The 15,239-nt window shown below is 43.1% G+C and overlaps 1 protein-coding gene across 2 annotated transcripts; it reads right to left on the reverse strand.

The window, feature by feature from the left end:
- Window positions 1-221: 221 nt before the first annotated feature.
- LOC311490006 (phosphatidylinositol 3-kinase regulatory subunit gamma-like) lies at window positions 222-5,981 on the reverse strand. 2 transcript variants are annotated; one of them, XM_084547340.1, is made up of 10 exons: window positions 5,613-5,981; window positions 3,713-3,824; window positions 3,500-3,598; window positions 3,206-3,386; window positions 2,982-3,098; window positions 2,743-2,888; window positions 2,451-2,627; window positions 2,251-2,325; window positions 1,980-2,150; window positions 222-1,884 (listed from the first exon to the last, which is right to left on the reverse strand). In XM_084547340.1, the coding sequence occupies exons 1-10, from the start codon at window positions 5,665-5,667 to the stop codon at window positions 1,608-1,610; spliced, it is 1,410 nt and encodes a 469-aa protein (XP_084403466.1). In that variant the 5' UTR covers window positions 5,668-5,981; the 3' UTR covers window positions 222-1,607. The 2 variants fall into 2 exon arrangements, with proteins under 2 accessions (XP_084403466.1, XP_084403465.1); XM_084547339.1 differs by having other exon boundaries at window positions 2,743-2,885; window positions 5,613-5,975.
- Between the last annotated feature and the right edge of the window lie 9,258 nt (window positions 5,982-15,239).

The following is a 15,239-nucleotide window of genomic DNA, read 5'->3' on the forward strand; positions in this document are numbered from 1 at the left end:
TTGTCTTTATCGCTTCCTTTCTCTTCCATCTGTCCACAGTGTGTCCTCCAGTGCCCTCGCTGGCTCGTATCTCTGACGACCCAAGGCTAAGCTCATCACACTGCAACGGCTCCACCAGAGGCAGACGGTAAACTAAAATGTAACGTTACTTGGGGGAAAAAAAAGACAAAATAGTTCCTTTCTGCATTGCTTAATCAACAACAGAGAAAAAAAACACTGGATAAGTTGACAAAACCCTCATCAGTTTATTGTCTTTCAGCAAGAAAAAGGTCAGGATCTCACATTGCTTAGCTTCACCCGAGGAAGTTTCCTCAATCCCCCGGTGGAGTTATGTATTTTTAAGAGCCTTAATCAACCTCCTTCCATAAACCAACCTCAGAAATACATTTCACGGTTTCTCTGTACAGAGTATCTATTGTCCTCAAACTTGAAAAATGTGCCAAGTTCAACATGGATTCCTTTCCTCTTAAGCTATGTAGGCTGCATGTCATTAAAAAAACATTCATAGCTCGAGCAATGCCACAGTTCAAGTAATGGAGGCAGGATACTTCCGGACCTCTGGCAGTTCACACAAACATCGGAGGCCACATCATACCGACACCACCAAAGAGAGTGCATTTTTGTGGCAAATGTCAACCTCTCATAACAGCATTACCTTCACCACCACCACCACCACCACCATCATCATCGTCATACATTGCAACAATAGAAATACTGTTGGATTGCACTTTCTTCAAGCTTTCATCTTGTGGCATGTTTATAGAAAAAATATATATAGAATACAAAAAGCTTATACTTCTTTAGAGTAACAGAATATAACATACAGTACTTCAGATTATGTTTTGATCAGCACATCAGCAGGTGTACATTAATTGCCCTACCTTTGCCCAAATGCAATTACCGGACTAAACAGGGATGTAGTTTTGCTCACTCTTAAGTGCTTTGCCAATAGGTATAACATTGAGTATGCCTTTACTATGGTATTCTACAGGATGTTAATGCTACATAATTATCCGCTGTATATGAATGTCTGTTAAGGAAGGGGCAAAGAGTCAAGATGCACCACGACTTTTTTCACATATTCACACATTGCATTTTACCCGAAAAATGGTTTGGTCCACCAAACCGATATGATGGAATCAGCCTGTTTACAGCACCATTTTTTTTACCCTCACAAAAGCACTTTGTAGTAGCAACCCAGTATATATATTTATGTCTAACATATTGGTCAAATTTTCTGAACGGAATAAATTTTCTCTCAAGAAATGGACATCAACATCAACTTATACGAAGGTGCAGCACCTGATGTCAGTGAGCAAATTTCAGGTGGTCAACATCCCTTACCGAAAGGTGTCCATTAAACAGACGGCAATAAATGAAGTACAAAAAATCAGTTTGAAAGCTTAAACAGTCTCTTTGAAAACAAAAATGAGAAAAAAAAAAAGGTTCAAGCTGACATTCAAGTTCAGGTCCCACTTCAATCTGTGAAATCCCATTCACAAAAACCGATGGAATCACTGTAGTGCAAAATTTTACACGATGCACCTTGTTGCAGTCATTCTCGCAGCGTACAGTAAACATGTCCTTTCTGTCTCTCTCCGTCGGGGTTACATTTCTGGAGCGGCAGGCGGCAGCCCCGACGACGTGTGTTTTGGAGTCTGTAATAGTTTGTGTTCCTCTGCGTGCTGAGAAGGCGTGGCTGCAGCATTGGCGTGTACTGGATGTGACAGCCGAACATCCAGGGCGTCATTGTGTTGCACTAAGGAGTGCAGGCGATAGTGCAGGACAAGGTCTTTCAGTGAGCAGTGGGCGTCATAGGGCTCGGCAAAGCCGTATCCGTGCGGTGTGCTGTAGATCATGCAATGCTTGACTTCTTCGTTCACTCTGTAATAAATCCAGAAATGGGCACAGATGAGCATCACATCATCTTCATCTCCACTCCACTCTTTTGAAACTGCTTTCCAAACTGTTATACTTACACAACAGAGCAAGCGTAACATCCCTGTTTGCTGCTCTCACGGATCAGGAATGTTCCGGGAGCTTTATCTTGCAGCATCTCCTCAGCCTGCGTCCGACTTAGTTCACCGACAAACCAACTCGCCTCGTCCTGATGTGGCAGATTCTTCTCGTCTCCCTTCAACACATACGTGCTGAAAGAACAAGAGTGGAATTATAAGACAGCTGTTCTTCATCTTATTTATAACTTCTTTATAATGTCTTTTAAATACGGGAAGATGTGTTGAAACTTACTCATCCAGGCTGTCAATGTGCACCCCCAGCCAGTCGTTTATGCGTTTCTGCCGAACGCCTTTGTGATTAAGCCAGCTGCAGGGAGAGTAGGAAAGGAATTTTTAACTTTAACGTACAATAATTATATATTACAAAGCAGCAAGAGTCGCTATCCTTAAGAGATTTAACACACTTGCCACAAGTATTCTGACACTGCTTACTTGAGGTACTGGTCTCTGATGTTGCGGAGCTGGATGAGGTCTGGCCGCAAGCTGTTGATCTTCCTGTCCGTCTCTCTGTAGTCCTCCACCTGTGTCCTCAAGTCTTCCTCCAGGTGGATTTTGCTGTCATAGATCTCCCCAAGACGGCACTTGAGCTTCTCATAATTTATCAGAAATCTAAAATGGAAAAGTGAAGGCCACAGGTCTGATTAGAGTCTGAGGAATATGGGCTAAATGCACCACAATTACACTACATGTGGGGACGTTTTTGGATCATGACGTAGTGAAGTACCTCTCCAGATCTTTGTCAGCTCCCTCTGTAATACTGTTCCTCTCGAACTCCTCTCCGTAACGCTCCTGCTCACGACACTGCTCCTCGAAGATCAACATCGTCTCATTAAAGGCCTCTATTGCTGTACGCTTCATCTGGATCTCCTGCTTCACAGAAAAATAGATCCAATCAGAAAACACTCAGGATTTGCTGAAATTGAAATGTATCATTTAGAAAATAACTGAAAGTTTGGTTTTAACCTGTGAGGTCTTTGTGAAGGCTTCGTAAAGACGATCAAACTCCTTCGACTTCTCTTGGTACTGACTGTGGACCTCCTTCAATTTCCTTCCAGCGACGTCCACGGTGTCCTCTCTCACCTGAAGTGAAAAGGCCATCAAATATAAGCAATCACTCATAAAATGCAGCGTCAGACCTGCGACTGGCATTTTTACTGAAAAAGACCAAATGACTAGAGATCACTAACCTGCTGGAAGCGGGACACAGGATGGGTGAGCATCAGGTCCAGAGTGGCGTTATACTCCACCAAGGGATGGTGCTGATAGTGCCAAATGAGCTCCACCACTGAAGTAAACGTGAGGGGGTCCGAGAAGCCGTACTTCCCATCACGGTGGTAAATCTTTATCAGCTTGTTGTGCCCGTCTTTCCTGCGCAAGTGGAACAGCAAAACACAAAATCAGATTTGTCTAAAACACAACGTAAAGCCCTTTGACAGTATTTGTGTGTGTTTTTTTTTGTGGAGCCGTTCTCTCATTCTTACCTTAACGTCAGCGTAAAGTCTCCCTGCAGCTTTGTGGATGCGTCACGCACCAGAAAGGAGCCATCAGGTGTGTCTCGGAGTTTCTCGTTTACCTCATCCCTGAGGGGAGAATCAGTTAACGCTTAACGGCTCCGACATGCCACTCAATCGAACAAACACACTTATTACATCTGCGTGGAAAAGAGGACGTTGCTTGCAGGGCAGATTCTTTACCTTGTTATGTCTCCCCAGTACCATTCAGCGTCCTGTAGCGTATACGCGGGTGGCGAAAGGCAGTTGTTGTTCATGGTGGAAGACACTGGCTTTGTTGACCTGGGGGGGAGTGCTACAAGGAAAAGAGAGAGTCAGACAATGAAAAGAGATGCAAAACATCAGGAAGAACAGTTTCTTAGAAAGAGGTTTCTCAGAAAACATAAAGCAGTCACCTGTCACAAGACCTAATGAAGTAATGTAAACATGACCCACTCAAACTTTGTCACACCCTTTCTTGATGGAGCTTGTCAAGATCTGGGGACAAGCCCAGGCATGTTTCCAACAGCTATCGATTGCCAAATCCTTAAATGTAGTCAGCCTTTAGAAATGTATCTATAAGTGAACAACTATTTTTTTAAAACGCAAAATATCGGGATAATAATCATTATCATGATTTTAAATTACTGGAACTCTCGCAAGGTAAATTAAAGTCTCATTTTTAAGGTTTGCCAATGGTAGTATCCTGAATTGCATTAAATACACCATAAATTACATTCAGAGCCTCTTGGATCATCCTGCACATTTTGCACTCATTGCAAGCTAACAGATCATAGATTTCCATTCACTTTAAAGGAAGAAAAAAATATATATCTGTGAATCTGGCAGAAAGACTAAACGCTTTCCTAAAAATGAAAAAGAAGGGCAAACCGCATCAAGAGGAGGTGAAGGGCGATATATTTCACTTCAGGACAAAAGTGCCTTTCATGAGGCAGTTAGGGCAGAACACAAGAGCACCCTCAGAGAGGAGAAAATGTGGCTTTCTCCCACCGTCCAGCTCCACTCTTTTTCTGACCTTAAAATAAACAAAAGGCAGGTGCAGCAGTACGGAGGAAGGAGAAAAAGAAACGCTGCGGCTCCTGAACTCCGCAAAATTAGACCTGCACACCTTTTATTCGCAGCCTCCTGCCAAGAAACTCATCCAAGAGCCACATGCTTGGACTAGTGCAGGGTAGAGCCGTGTAATTTAAGAATGGAATAATGAAATATATCAGTGGCATGAAACGCATAAAGAAAACAGAATACAGGTAGGTTAAGCCTTAATAAACCAGATCCAGGAACTGTCACTAATGCTTTCTTATAGCCTTGTAGGGACAAGGCAGGGTATCTGTATTGTTCTTATGTCAACAGTGTCCATTTTAAGTTGAAACTCTGTTGCATTTGATTAAGAGCACATACCTAAAGTCAGCTTAAATAATTATTTAAATTGCATTTGGCTCGAATTTAGGCCTAAATACTGTGTAATAGGTATGGGACAGGTTAATATGACAAATGCGATCAAAATGACAAATGCGCAGAAAATGAAGTGCTGGTGAGTTTGCAGGAGTTAAGTCATGAGACTGTCTCCTCTGCTCGCCTGTAGCCTACTTTCAGAGCTAGCGCACAAATTAAGCACGGCTGGCTGCAGAGGAGAACAAAGCAGTCGTTTCATGCGGCGCTCATTAACGCAGCTATATTCCCTTCAAAATGCACTCAGTACACCGTCTTACAAGCTTAGTCAGTCTTTATAGTTTAGGAGTATGTGCAGAAAACCTTTGTGCGTTCCTGTCTAAGTTTGTCATATGTGCTGGGACAAAAGAAAAGAGGCAAGCCGCTGACTGCGCCTGGTCCTGAAAGGTATTACGTAATTGGCAAGTGAATTGCGCTATGCATGCCTGGGCAAAGCCGCTGGGGGAGCGCAGCGCCGAGGACCTGGCGTTTATAACGTTTTACTTACACCTGCACAGCTTTGGTCAGGTGTCAGCTTCATTAAAGACTTTACATGAGGTGATGCCAGCAGAAGAAGAAAGCTTAGAGACAAAAGGAAACGCTTTCCGACCCCGATCCGCACACGAGACAATGGCTGCCTTTAACCCTAACTTACCTGGTGGTGCTTGATCCATTTCGATGTAGAATAAACCTTCGGGAGGATAAACCATTCCTGTTTCACAATAGTACTCCAGGTTTCTGTTCTGTCTTTGTTTAAAAAAAAAAAAAAAAAACCTGCACGTTTCTTTTTTTCTCCCTCTCGCAAATGAACCTAATGTATGCTACTTGGTTTAACGCAATCGCCACGTCCTACGTAGGTTTGGACAAAAGGAAAAGTCCGTGGGGTTCGAGTCCGTGAACATCCCAGAGTCCAAATGTATTGTCTGGACATAGCCTGTCTAGAGACTTCAGATTGTCAGTTCATGTCTTCTCGCTGTGCGGCTGCGCTTTACTTCACTTCATCTCGGAAGTGGAGCGACTTTAAAGGGCTGTTCGTAACATCATCTTGGCACCGTCCAACCTGCCGCGAAACCAGGGAGTGGTGTCTTATTCTAGTTGCAGTCATTGTCACGTAACACGCATCAATTATAATTTATATTCTCTACATATTTAAAAGCAATGCCAGAAAGCCTACGTGGGTAAAGATTGTATTATTTTGTGAATTATTTATTCCAGCATTGAGCGTAGTTCACAATCATTACCCCTACATGTTAGTGGTACATTCCAGACCGTTTCATTCAACTCTCCTCCAGCCTCGCAGTAACAGCTGAAAAAATCCTTGCAGGACATGAATGGAAAAAGAAAAAAAAAAAATAGTTTGAGTCATTAAATGAACACGATTAACCTATTATGTGTTTATTATTTTCAGACAACTAGAAATTCTACCATTTCCACAAGCTTTAATGTTGACCCAATTTACTGTTGAGTAAATAGATAGTAATAAAATGACACCCTGCTGTAGGTTTTGCAAAAGTCATAATTAAACTGTAATCAACAGTTTGGCATTCAGGGAGCACAATGCTTAAACCTTTTTAGTTTAAGAGGCGACAGAGTAGCCTTCCTAGTTGGCAAGCGAATATTATATTCTTGTTGAGCTTGTCAAACACGTTGAGCAGCAAAAATGGCATCTTGGCTGACACAGTTTGTAATTATTGCTGCTGTGAGATCACACCGCAGAAGACACAAGAGCAAGTGTGTTAACGCCCGGTGTGGATTGATGATTGCTGGCCTGAAAGAACGTATTATTTTACTGTGCGTTAATTTAGCGTTTCTTAGGTCATATGCTAAATATGGCCTGGGCATTAACATAACTGTCTTCTTATTTAGTCATGTTGTATGAATACACGCATTGTTGTTTGCTCATGACACAGGATGACATTGTGCTGTAAATTTAAACAGCCAGGGCCTCTTCCACCAGCTGACATTAGTGGCTGCAAAGAGAGTGAAACAAGGCCTGCTTGGTCAGAGGTCTGTCTCTGTTGGTGTCCAGGCGTTTATGGCCGTTCCCCTTTTGACCCAAACGCAGAGCGTCAGGGGAGGTAATTGCCTCCAGCATTCCTTTTTCCCATCAGTAAGACGATTCTTTCCTGTGTCCAGTCAGTGGCCATGAAATATCCTAAACTAACTGCCATGATGGAGCTCACTCAGACACGACTGGATGCATGCTCACATGTGTGTTGAGTTTATTCTCGTTTTTTGGTTTACATCCTGGCATTTGCATGTGTTGCACAAATGTTGTTTAACTTGCCAAATGGTTGTCGTGGGATGTTGGCAAGTCTCTTTGAATCATTATATCCACCGTTTGACAGGTATATAATTGTGTGGGTGTGTGCCCACACCGTGTGAATGTGCTCACGTGTGTCTGCGTGTATTTGTGGGTAATGCATGATGTCTGCTTGTGTGCCTTCCATGCCTTCCTGCTTTAAGAAGCCTTGAAGCCTGTCATGGCTTGTCACTTGGCTGCTACCCATCCCCCCCCCCCCCCCACACCACCACCTCCAGTGTCAGAAGAGCACACAGTTTGCCCCTTAAGCTTTTGGGTCTGACCTCTGGGACACATTTCACTACCACCATCCTCTTGAAACAGAGCAACACTGAGGCTCCAGATATGTCAGTGGGTAACAGTGAGGCGTAGATACATGATGAGCTCCAATCTCTGAGCTTTATGTTGTGGAAATATTTCATTTCTGATCGGTACTGGATAAGTTTAGATGTTTGTTGTATGTTTTTTCTGTGTGTGCCCCACTTGTGTTGTGTGCGTGTAGTGGTCAGGGTGAGGGAGGGCTGACTTGTGGGATAAACCTTTAGGCTCTGCACCCCAGATCCAGGCAGTCCTGATGGGATCAGTAAAGGCTAATCGTAAGATTAACAGGATAGGCTGATACTGCAAGCCTGCCAGCTGCCTCCTGGCTGATGTGACTCATCTTGATATCCACCAGCGCAGTGTGTGCTGTGTTACTTGTGGGAAAGTTGTGCACGAGTTTTAAATTAATAGACAGATGTTCCTCTGTGCTAAATGCTAAACAATAATTCTGTTAGATTAAAATTTTAGAACTGACAAGCATCTTCAAATGGGTACAAAGGGAGCATTATAAGCAGCAGCCATTAAGGAAAGGAGGTGTAAGATACATTACAGTTTGGACATTTTCTCCGGTCAACAGTGATAGAAAGAGGAACGTAAACAAGTAAGAGATTGTAAGAGATTATTGGGTCAGTGTGAAGTCTGTGGTGAAATTATGGAGCAAGCATTAATCCTTGTATTTAAGGGTGTTAAATATATACATGATAGACCTCCTGCTGTTGTCCATTTAGCCATGATAAACCACAACAACCTATATTTGACTCAGTGGAATAATCTCATGGCTTTTTAGAAAATTGCTTGTTTAGACTTAGTTCACTAACTGTGTCAAGGAACATTATTCATCAGCTGTTTTCATATTTCCTGTTTCTGTTCCTAGTGAAATGTTGGACTCATTTTATCTGATTTTGTTTTGGAGTCGTCCATCAGAAAAAAAAGAATTACAGATGCAATATGGAGAAAACCATGTCAGGGATTAGTTCAGTTCACCAATGTAAGTATCTGTGTCATGGTCTTGCATTACAGCTCTGAGTGAACTGCACGTCTCCCAAACCTTCTGTACTTCAGTGTGCTACTATTCACGGCCATTGAAGGGATGCATAATGGTCTTGGCAGGCTGTTCGACATTCACCATGGAGAGACTGTGGGGTTTCCCTGATCGGCAGCCAGAACCAGCACACAAAGCACGCAGCAGTCCTGCCAGAGGCAACTCAACTGTGGGCAGAGTGTAGGGCGGCTATGGTCTGGACCCCAGGACCCTGCCATTGTGGAAATGTAAGTGGGGACAGTGTCTGAACGGCTTGAGTTGGAGCAGAAAACCTTGGATGACCAAAACTATGAGCTTCAAATAGCTGGGCCCTGGGAAACATAGCTTGTTCTTTTGAGGAGGTCAAAGAGAAGCCAAAAAGAAGAAAAAAAAAAAACAGAAAACCAATGTTTGACGGAGGGAATGTCAAATTGGAGGCTACTGTTACTATAGACATCAGCAAAAAGGACATACCATTTTTCCAAACACTTCAGTGTCTGCCTGCCTGCCTCTCTGTCTGTCAGGTCTTTCTGTGTCCTCCGAATTAGCACCCTGTGGCCATACCCACCACTCATCATCTGTCACTGCATTCTGTCAAGGCCTAATCTTGCTAACAGAGGTGACAACTGAGGTACTTGTGGCATGCCACCACATAACATCCACCAGCTGAGTGTCTGAGTTATACAGAGGATGATGATCCTGTGGTATTTCTCTGCTTAAGTGGCGTTCCAAATAAAGGACTGACCACGAAGATCGTAAGCGGGACATATCCATGACATGCTGTCAGTTCCTTAGACCTTGTGTCATTAAGCAGGCATCAAAGTGTGTTGTGGAGCGGCAACTAATGATTGTTTTTATTGTTGAAGTCTCTATTGGTCTTTTTTTTTCTTCTATGGAGCGTTTGTTTTAAATGTCAGAAACAACAAGAATTGCACAATTTCCTAGAACCACCAGTGGCATCTTTAAATACTTGCTTGGTCTGACAAACAGTCCAGACGCTAATGATATTCACTTTGTAATGACACAGTATAGAAAAAGACCTGTAAATGGCCAAACTCCCAGTTGTTCCAGAAACAAATACTGTTATTTTCGACAGTGTGTCCAAATAGAAAAGTCAAGTTGAGGTCATCCCACCTGCATATTGAAATCTTCAGAACGTTCACGATGCATCTCGACAACTCTTTAAAGAGTCATGTGTGTCAGTGAGCAAAGGGTTCATGGCTGGAAGCTCACTGGAGTTAAGCTAGAAATCCCTCTCACACACAAACACTCACAAATGCAGTCGCACAATCCCAGGCTTTCATGCAAAGCAAAACTGAGAAGCCGAGACCTCTTTCAAGCTCCTGGGTAGTCCCCACCTCCCTTATATAAAAGGACACTACTCTACTCGGCTACACAGCCATCACATCAGCACTATAACTCTATTAGGCACAGCTCCAGGACACACTAAGCAACCAATAGCCAACAATGGCATCATTGTCAGTGGGGATTGAAGCCATTGTCGTCCATGCTACAGGATTTATTCCCCTCCTCCCTTATTGTGACCTTCACCTCTGACCCCGGGTGCCATCTCACATGCTCTGGGACTGAGAGCTTGTGAGTCGTTATGCCATCCAGGTCTTAAATACGCCTTTACAATGCCCCAAGCCAGCTAAGTGGCTTCCCTCCACGGCATCAGGGTTGGGATGATTCAGGTTAGTTTCAGCAAGGAGAAGGGGGGTGAGTGGGTCAGAGTAAGGAGTTGTGGTTGGACTGATTGACCCTAAGAAAAGGTCAGTTGGAAGGCATGAGAGGAGAGGAGCTGTCTAAATGGCTCTTTTCTCTCCCTTTTCTCCCTCTGGCCAGGGCAGAGGATCTGTATAGTTATTTATGAGTGTGTGGGAGAGCAAGCGGGGCTGCTGTGAAACCCACCAGCCCTCTTTGTTGCGAGTGCTGGGCTGGGCTGAGGGGCCTGTCATATATACATGCACTTGCGAGTGCTCGCACACACTATTAAGAACCCCTCCCAGAGCTGCAAGGACAGAGGAGAGGACACTGTTGCGAGGCAGATTTGGAAAATGAGGTGTGCTTCACACAATAGCCGTCAGCAGTTTGATAGATACCTCTCAGGCATTCAAACCCAACAAAACTTTAGGAAACTGGAGGCCATTGACATTATTCTGAACCAAAGTTGACTGACATGTTTGTATGATATCTAGGATTTTAAAGCCTTTTGCTAGGTTGTTAGATTATTTGACTTCTGTTTTAAGTCCTTCTTAATGAAACCTACATTACTAATGATGTAATATTGTGTACAAACATCAATGAGTACATTCTCATGTTTTCTGTCTGTGAGATAGTAAGTCAAACAGTGACAGTGTTGTATTCTGATCCATACCCAAGCACAGATGCATTTCTTACAGTAAATACATGGCGTTTGAGTGCCATGAGTCAAGTATTCCTCATGAGTTTGATATTCTTAAGAATAAATTAACTTTGCCTTCCCAGAATTGCATAAAGTTTGTGTTCACACCACTGCATAGTTCATGCCAGTGTAAGACACACCACTTTTTTCCTGACAAAGTTAAATTAAGCTTGAATTTCATGCTGAAGTCAAATGGTCATGATGTCATGGTTTGAGGACAGAATGACTCGGTTTGTCTGTTGACTGAGAAGGCCTATTCTTGCATGTTTGGGTGGGAGCGTAGCATATAATTGCAGAGCGGGATAGCGTGAGGGGATGGGGGAGGGAGAGAGTTAGCACGCAACATGAGTTTTGGCCCACAGTTGCTGGTGTGGGTGCCAAACTTGTCCAGAGGGCTGCTGTGTATATCTGTGTGCGAAGCTAGTTCTGCTCTGCCTAGAGGCTTGCATCGTTCCAAGACACATCTTTCATTTGCACACGCTGAATAGCTTAGGGGAGCCTAAAGCAGTTTGGACTGGGGTCGGATCTGGCTTTCTGGACTTTTTTGAGGATGCTGGGTAGTTGCCTGGCTGTGTGAGAGTTTTGCACACATAGGGGAGTCTATTCTGGACGTGCAAAAATTCTACTGAGTGTCCCTTTTCAGTAAGAACCACTGCATTGTTTAGTTGTCAAGTTAGTTGTTAGGGAGCAACCAAACCGCTGTACACGTGTTGCAGCCATTTGAGGATTACACTGATCCAAAAATCTGACAGTAAAAGAAGAGAATGGAAAGCTTTGTCGGCCTTTTCATATCCTCTCAGTGGGAGGTAGAAAGCCAAGACCTCCAGACATGGGCTAGCACTGGTGGGTGTTAATGTGGGGGGAGGAGGAGGGAAGGGGGGTCTCTCAACTGCCAACCAGATGGACAACCAAGCCCTGTGTATTTAGGGAGATCATATGGGATAACCTTGCAAAGACAGATTGACATTTTGCTGACAAAACAAACCACCCCTGTCCAGAACGCAAGTCGTCCCCTTCTCTTTTTGCCCACACACACGCACACATACTCTTATGAACGGGCACACAAATACTTTAAGTGGTATTTGCTTACATAGGTCTTAAGGAAGTTATTTCAGCATGTGTTAAGCACTCGATGAGGAGCCATAACAATAAGAGGATAGGACAGAAGAATCTGGGATTACACAACTCCTGCTCAAACAATAGTTGCGCCAGTGACCTATGTAAATGACACAGCCTTGAGCCATAAGGAGAACAAGTAGACTAATATTCTGCGTCATATGTTGGGATTTAAGCCCCACTTTAAGGTTATACATTGGGATGTAGGTCCAAGAAAGTTAAGTCTGCTTGACTTTAGTTTGTGTTTGGTTTTCTCTGTTAGTAATATTAAAACACACCAGTTTGAGTTGGTTATGTTAAATATATATTACCATATAGATACATCAGACGTTATCAGATTCCACTACACAACTGTTTCTGCTTTCAGTCTTGCAAAAATATTTCACTCCACTTAGGAAAATAGAGCCACAAGAACAAATTATTCGCTGACATGAAAGAGCAGAATAAATGAGGCAGAAATTATCAGGAGTCACGCCGGTATGTTCCACGAAATCTCGAAATCTCTCTGCAAAACTACACCACAGATGATTTATGGCACATACACTCCCTCCCACACACACACACACACACACAATGCTAATTTATATTATTAATCCAGCTTGTACCCACACTGTGTTCCAAAATACTAATTATATTTGTTGTCATAACATTTAATGCAAATTACTGTCTCCTTTTCACGCCTGCATCTGCGGCCTGTTCACCACACTCTCAATCTCGATACAATGCATGACTGTACTGCAAAACTGCTGACTGCACGGGTTCAAATTGGCACAGTAATGAAGAAAATGATGCCAAAGGCTGTTTGTCTCATGTGATTCTTGATACCCGAGGCGTTACTTATTTATTTCTGCAGATTAAAAGTGTTTAAATAATGCAACATTATTTGCAACTCCAACACTTAAGGCTAAACGCTGTAACTTACACATGCGGCCTGCGCCAGTGCGAGCCGTTTATGCTTGTGCGTTCGTCAGTCTGGCTCGCTCTGTAACAGCCTCACCCAAATGCTAGTCAGCGCTGTGTCTTTTTTGCCAGTTGGGTTAATTTTTGTTTCCACTTCCTGCTTCACTATCAACAATGGCGCAGAAATTTCGCAGAAGACGAGACATTCAAATGTTTGTATCTCTGTACCTCCTCAGTTAACCTTTCCTCGATGTGTTCCATCTTTATTGACCCAAAAGAATCAATTCGGAGATGGAGAAGCAGGCGGAAACATGCTACTATTACTGCGTCGCTGCGTACATCAGTTATGGCACTAGGGTCTGCGTACTGTCTATGCTGTCGGCGTAGCTTCTGCATCAACTTAATGCGGAAGTCTAAACTGCACAAAGGGAAAAGAATATAATACATAGTTGGTGTCTGTGGTGACATTCCTGGACAAAATGCTTTATTAAGGTACTGCTGATGTAACGAAGTACGCTATACTGTCATCAGAGGTTAGCAGATGTGGTCATAGACTGCTGCTTAACTGAACATTTTCTATGCAACTTCACATTAAAAGCATTTAACCAGCAAAACAGGAGTTTACTTTTATTATTGTCAGTGAGCTTAGACCACTGTCGTTAATCAGAAATGTTTTTACAAACCATTGGTCATTTCTGTCATGTAACAGCTTAAGAGCTGCACTTGACAGGCTGCACACTTTCAACTTCCAACTCTGAGAGGTAATCAACTCCTTGCTGCGTTCAGCATAAAATTAGATCACAGAATGATGAAAAAGTGTCTGTGAAGGTTCTCAGTCATCCAGGTCATGGTATATCCATGTTCAGAACTGAAGAAGCTACTCGGATGAGTGGTGAAACGTCTTCTCTAAAAATCTACAAGTCCAGTTGCCTTTTCTGAACCTTTTTTGGATATAATGATGAAAAAGGTCAATTATTGTTTGACGTAATTCGAAATTCATAAGACTGGAAACTCTCTGCTTTTTTACCACATTAGTACAGTATTTTGTACACTTGTACTACACCAAAGTGCCCCATTACTTTTCAGTTTTTAAAATCAACAAGTCAAAATTCAGTTTGTCTAATAATTTGGCTTACGACCAAACACCTGCAAAAATAATAACATTTTCAGCAACCTCGACATTGCACATGCTTTGCATAAGCATGTTACCACTGTCATCGAGACTCAAAGCTCAAAGCAACGCTCTGGCTAAGCACAACCTCACAGAGCTGCTATAGCCTTTGTACAGGGAATATTATACAGCTGTTTACACAGGCGGATCAGTACTCCTCACAAGTGCTCTCCTCCTTGATGTAGTGGAATGAGCTTTTTGAAAATAACTAGAACTCAGTATTTGCGCTAGCTCCCACAGTCAAACGCAACAAGTTGGTGGACACAACTAGATCTGAGAATGGATCTTTTTATTAGATTAACTAATTACATAGTTAACATAACCGGTTAAGTTCTAAATATCATAATGACATGTTCATGCTCCATTATTCCCATACGGTCAAGACAAAGATGAGCTTAGCAAACGGATTCAATTCGGTTTGGTCATCTAACGAGGATAGAGCGTGCTGCTTGAAGGTCAAAGGGCTCTTAAGCTCATATGACCACTTTGACAATTAGGCTTGTCACAGAGAGTCAGCTTTTATCAACAATGGTAATGTCAAAAGGTAAACAGGTCACTAACAGCCTGTGCCTTGGCTTCAACTGCAGTGATGTGGTAGTGTAATAGGATGATCGGGGTACAGCAGAGACAGTCAGATAAACAAACAGGCAGGCAAGGAGGCAAATACACAGTTGTGACAAAGGAATCCTCAACATCACATGGTCATGAGGATAGTTTATGTCGCATGTCTGACTCTTCTCAGTTTGATTACACTCATCATGCTCAAATTTATGTCAGCCACAGAGATTCCTCCTTGTGCTATTTTGGTAAAGGCTTGGGCTTGTCTCTGACGATTCCTCTCTGTCTTTCCTCCTCTCCATCCAGCTCACACACCTCTTTCCCTTCCTCTGTCTTTCCCTCCCCACTGTTCTAGCCACATTGCCACACTCAGTTTTCCATAGCCTCTCATTCCCAAGTGCTCTGCGAACTAAGTAAATGAACAACACAATCCGGAAATAGTGTTCCAGCCGGAGACGGTGGGAAGGAAAATCCCTTGACTGGAGCTGG

This window comes from Chelon labrosus (assembly GCF_963514085.1).
Source record: "Chelon labrosus genome assembly, chromosome: 6".
NCBI lineage: Eukaryota > Metazoa > Chordata > Actinopteri > Mugiliformes > Mugilidae > Chelon > Chelon labrosus.

Excerpts from the sequence above, each read along its gene's own strand:
- LOC311490006 (XM_084547340.1), bottom strand. The coding sequence starts at position 5,667 with ATGGTTTATCCTCCCGAAGGTTTATTCTACATCGAAATGGATCAAGCA. Across the intron at positions 3,099-3,205 it reads CTGTGTCCCGCTTCCAGCAG|GTGAGAGAGGACACCGTGGA; the intron begins GTTAGTGATCTC and ends TTTTCACTTCAG. Across the intron at positions 1,885-1,979 it reads TGTTACGCTTGCTCTGTTGT|AGTGAACGAAGAAGTCAAGC; the intron begins GTAAGTATAACA and ends GATTTATTACAG.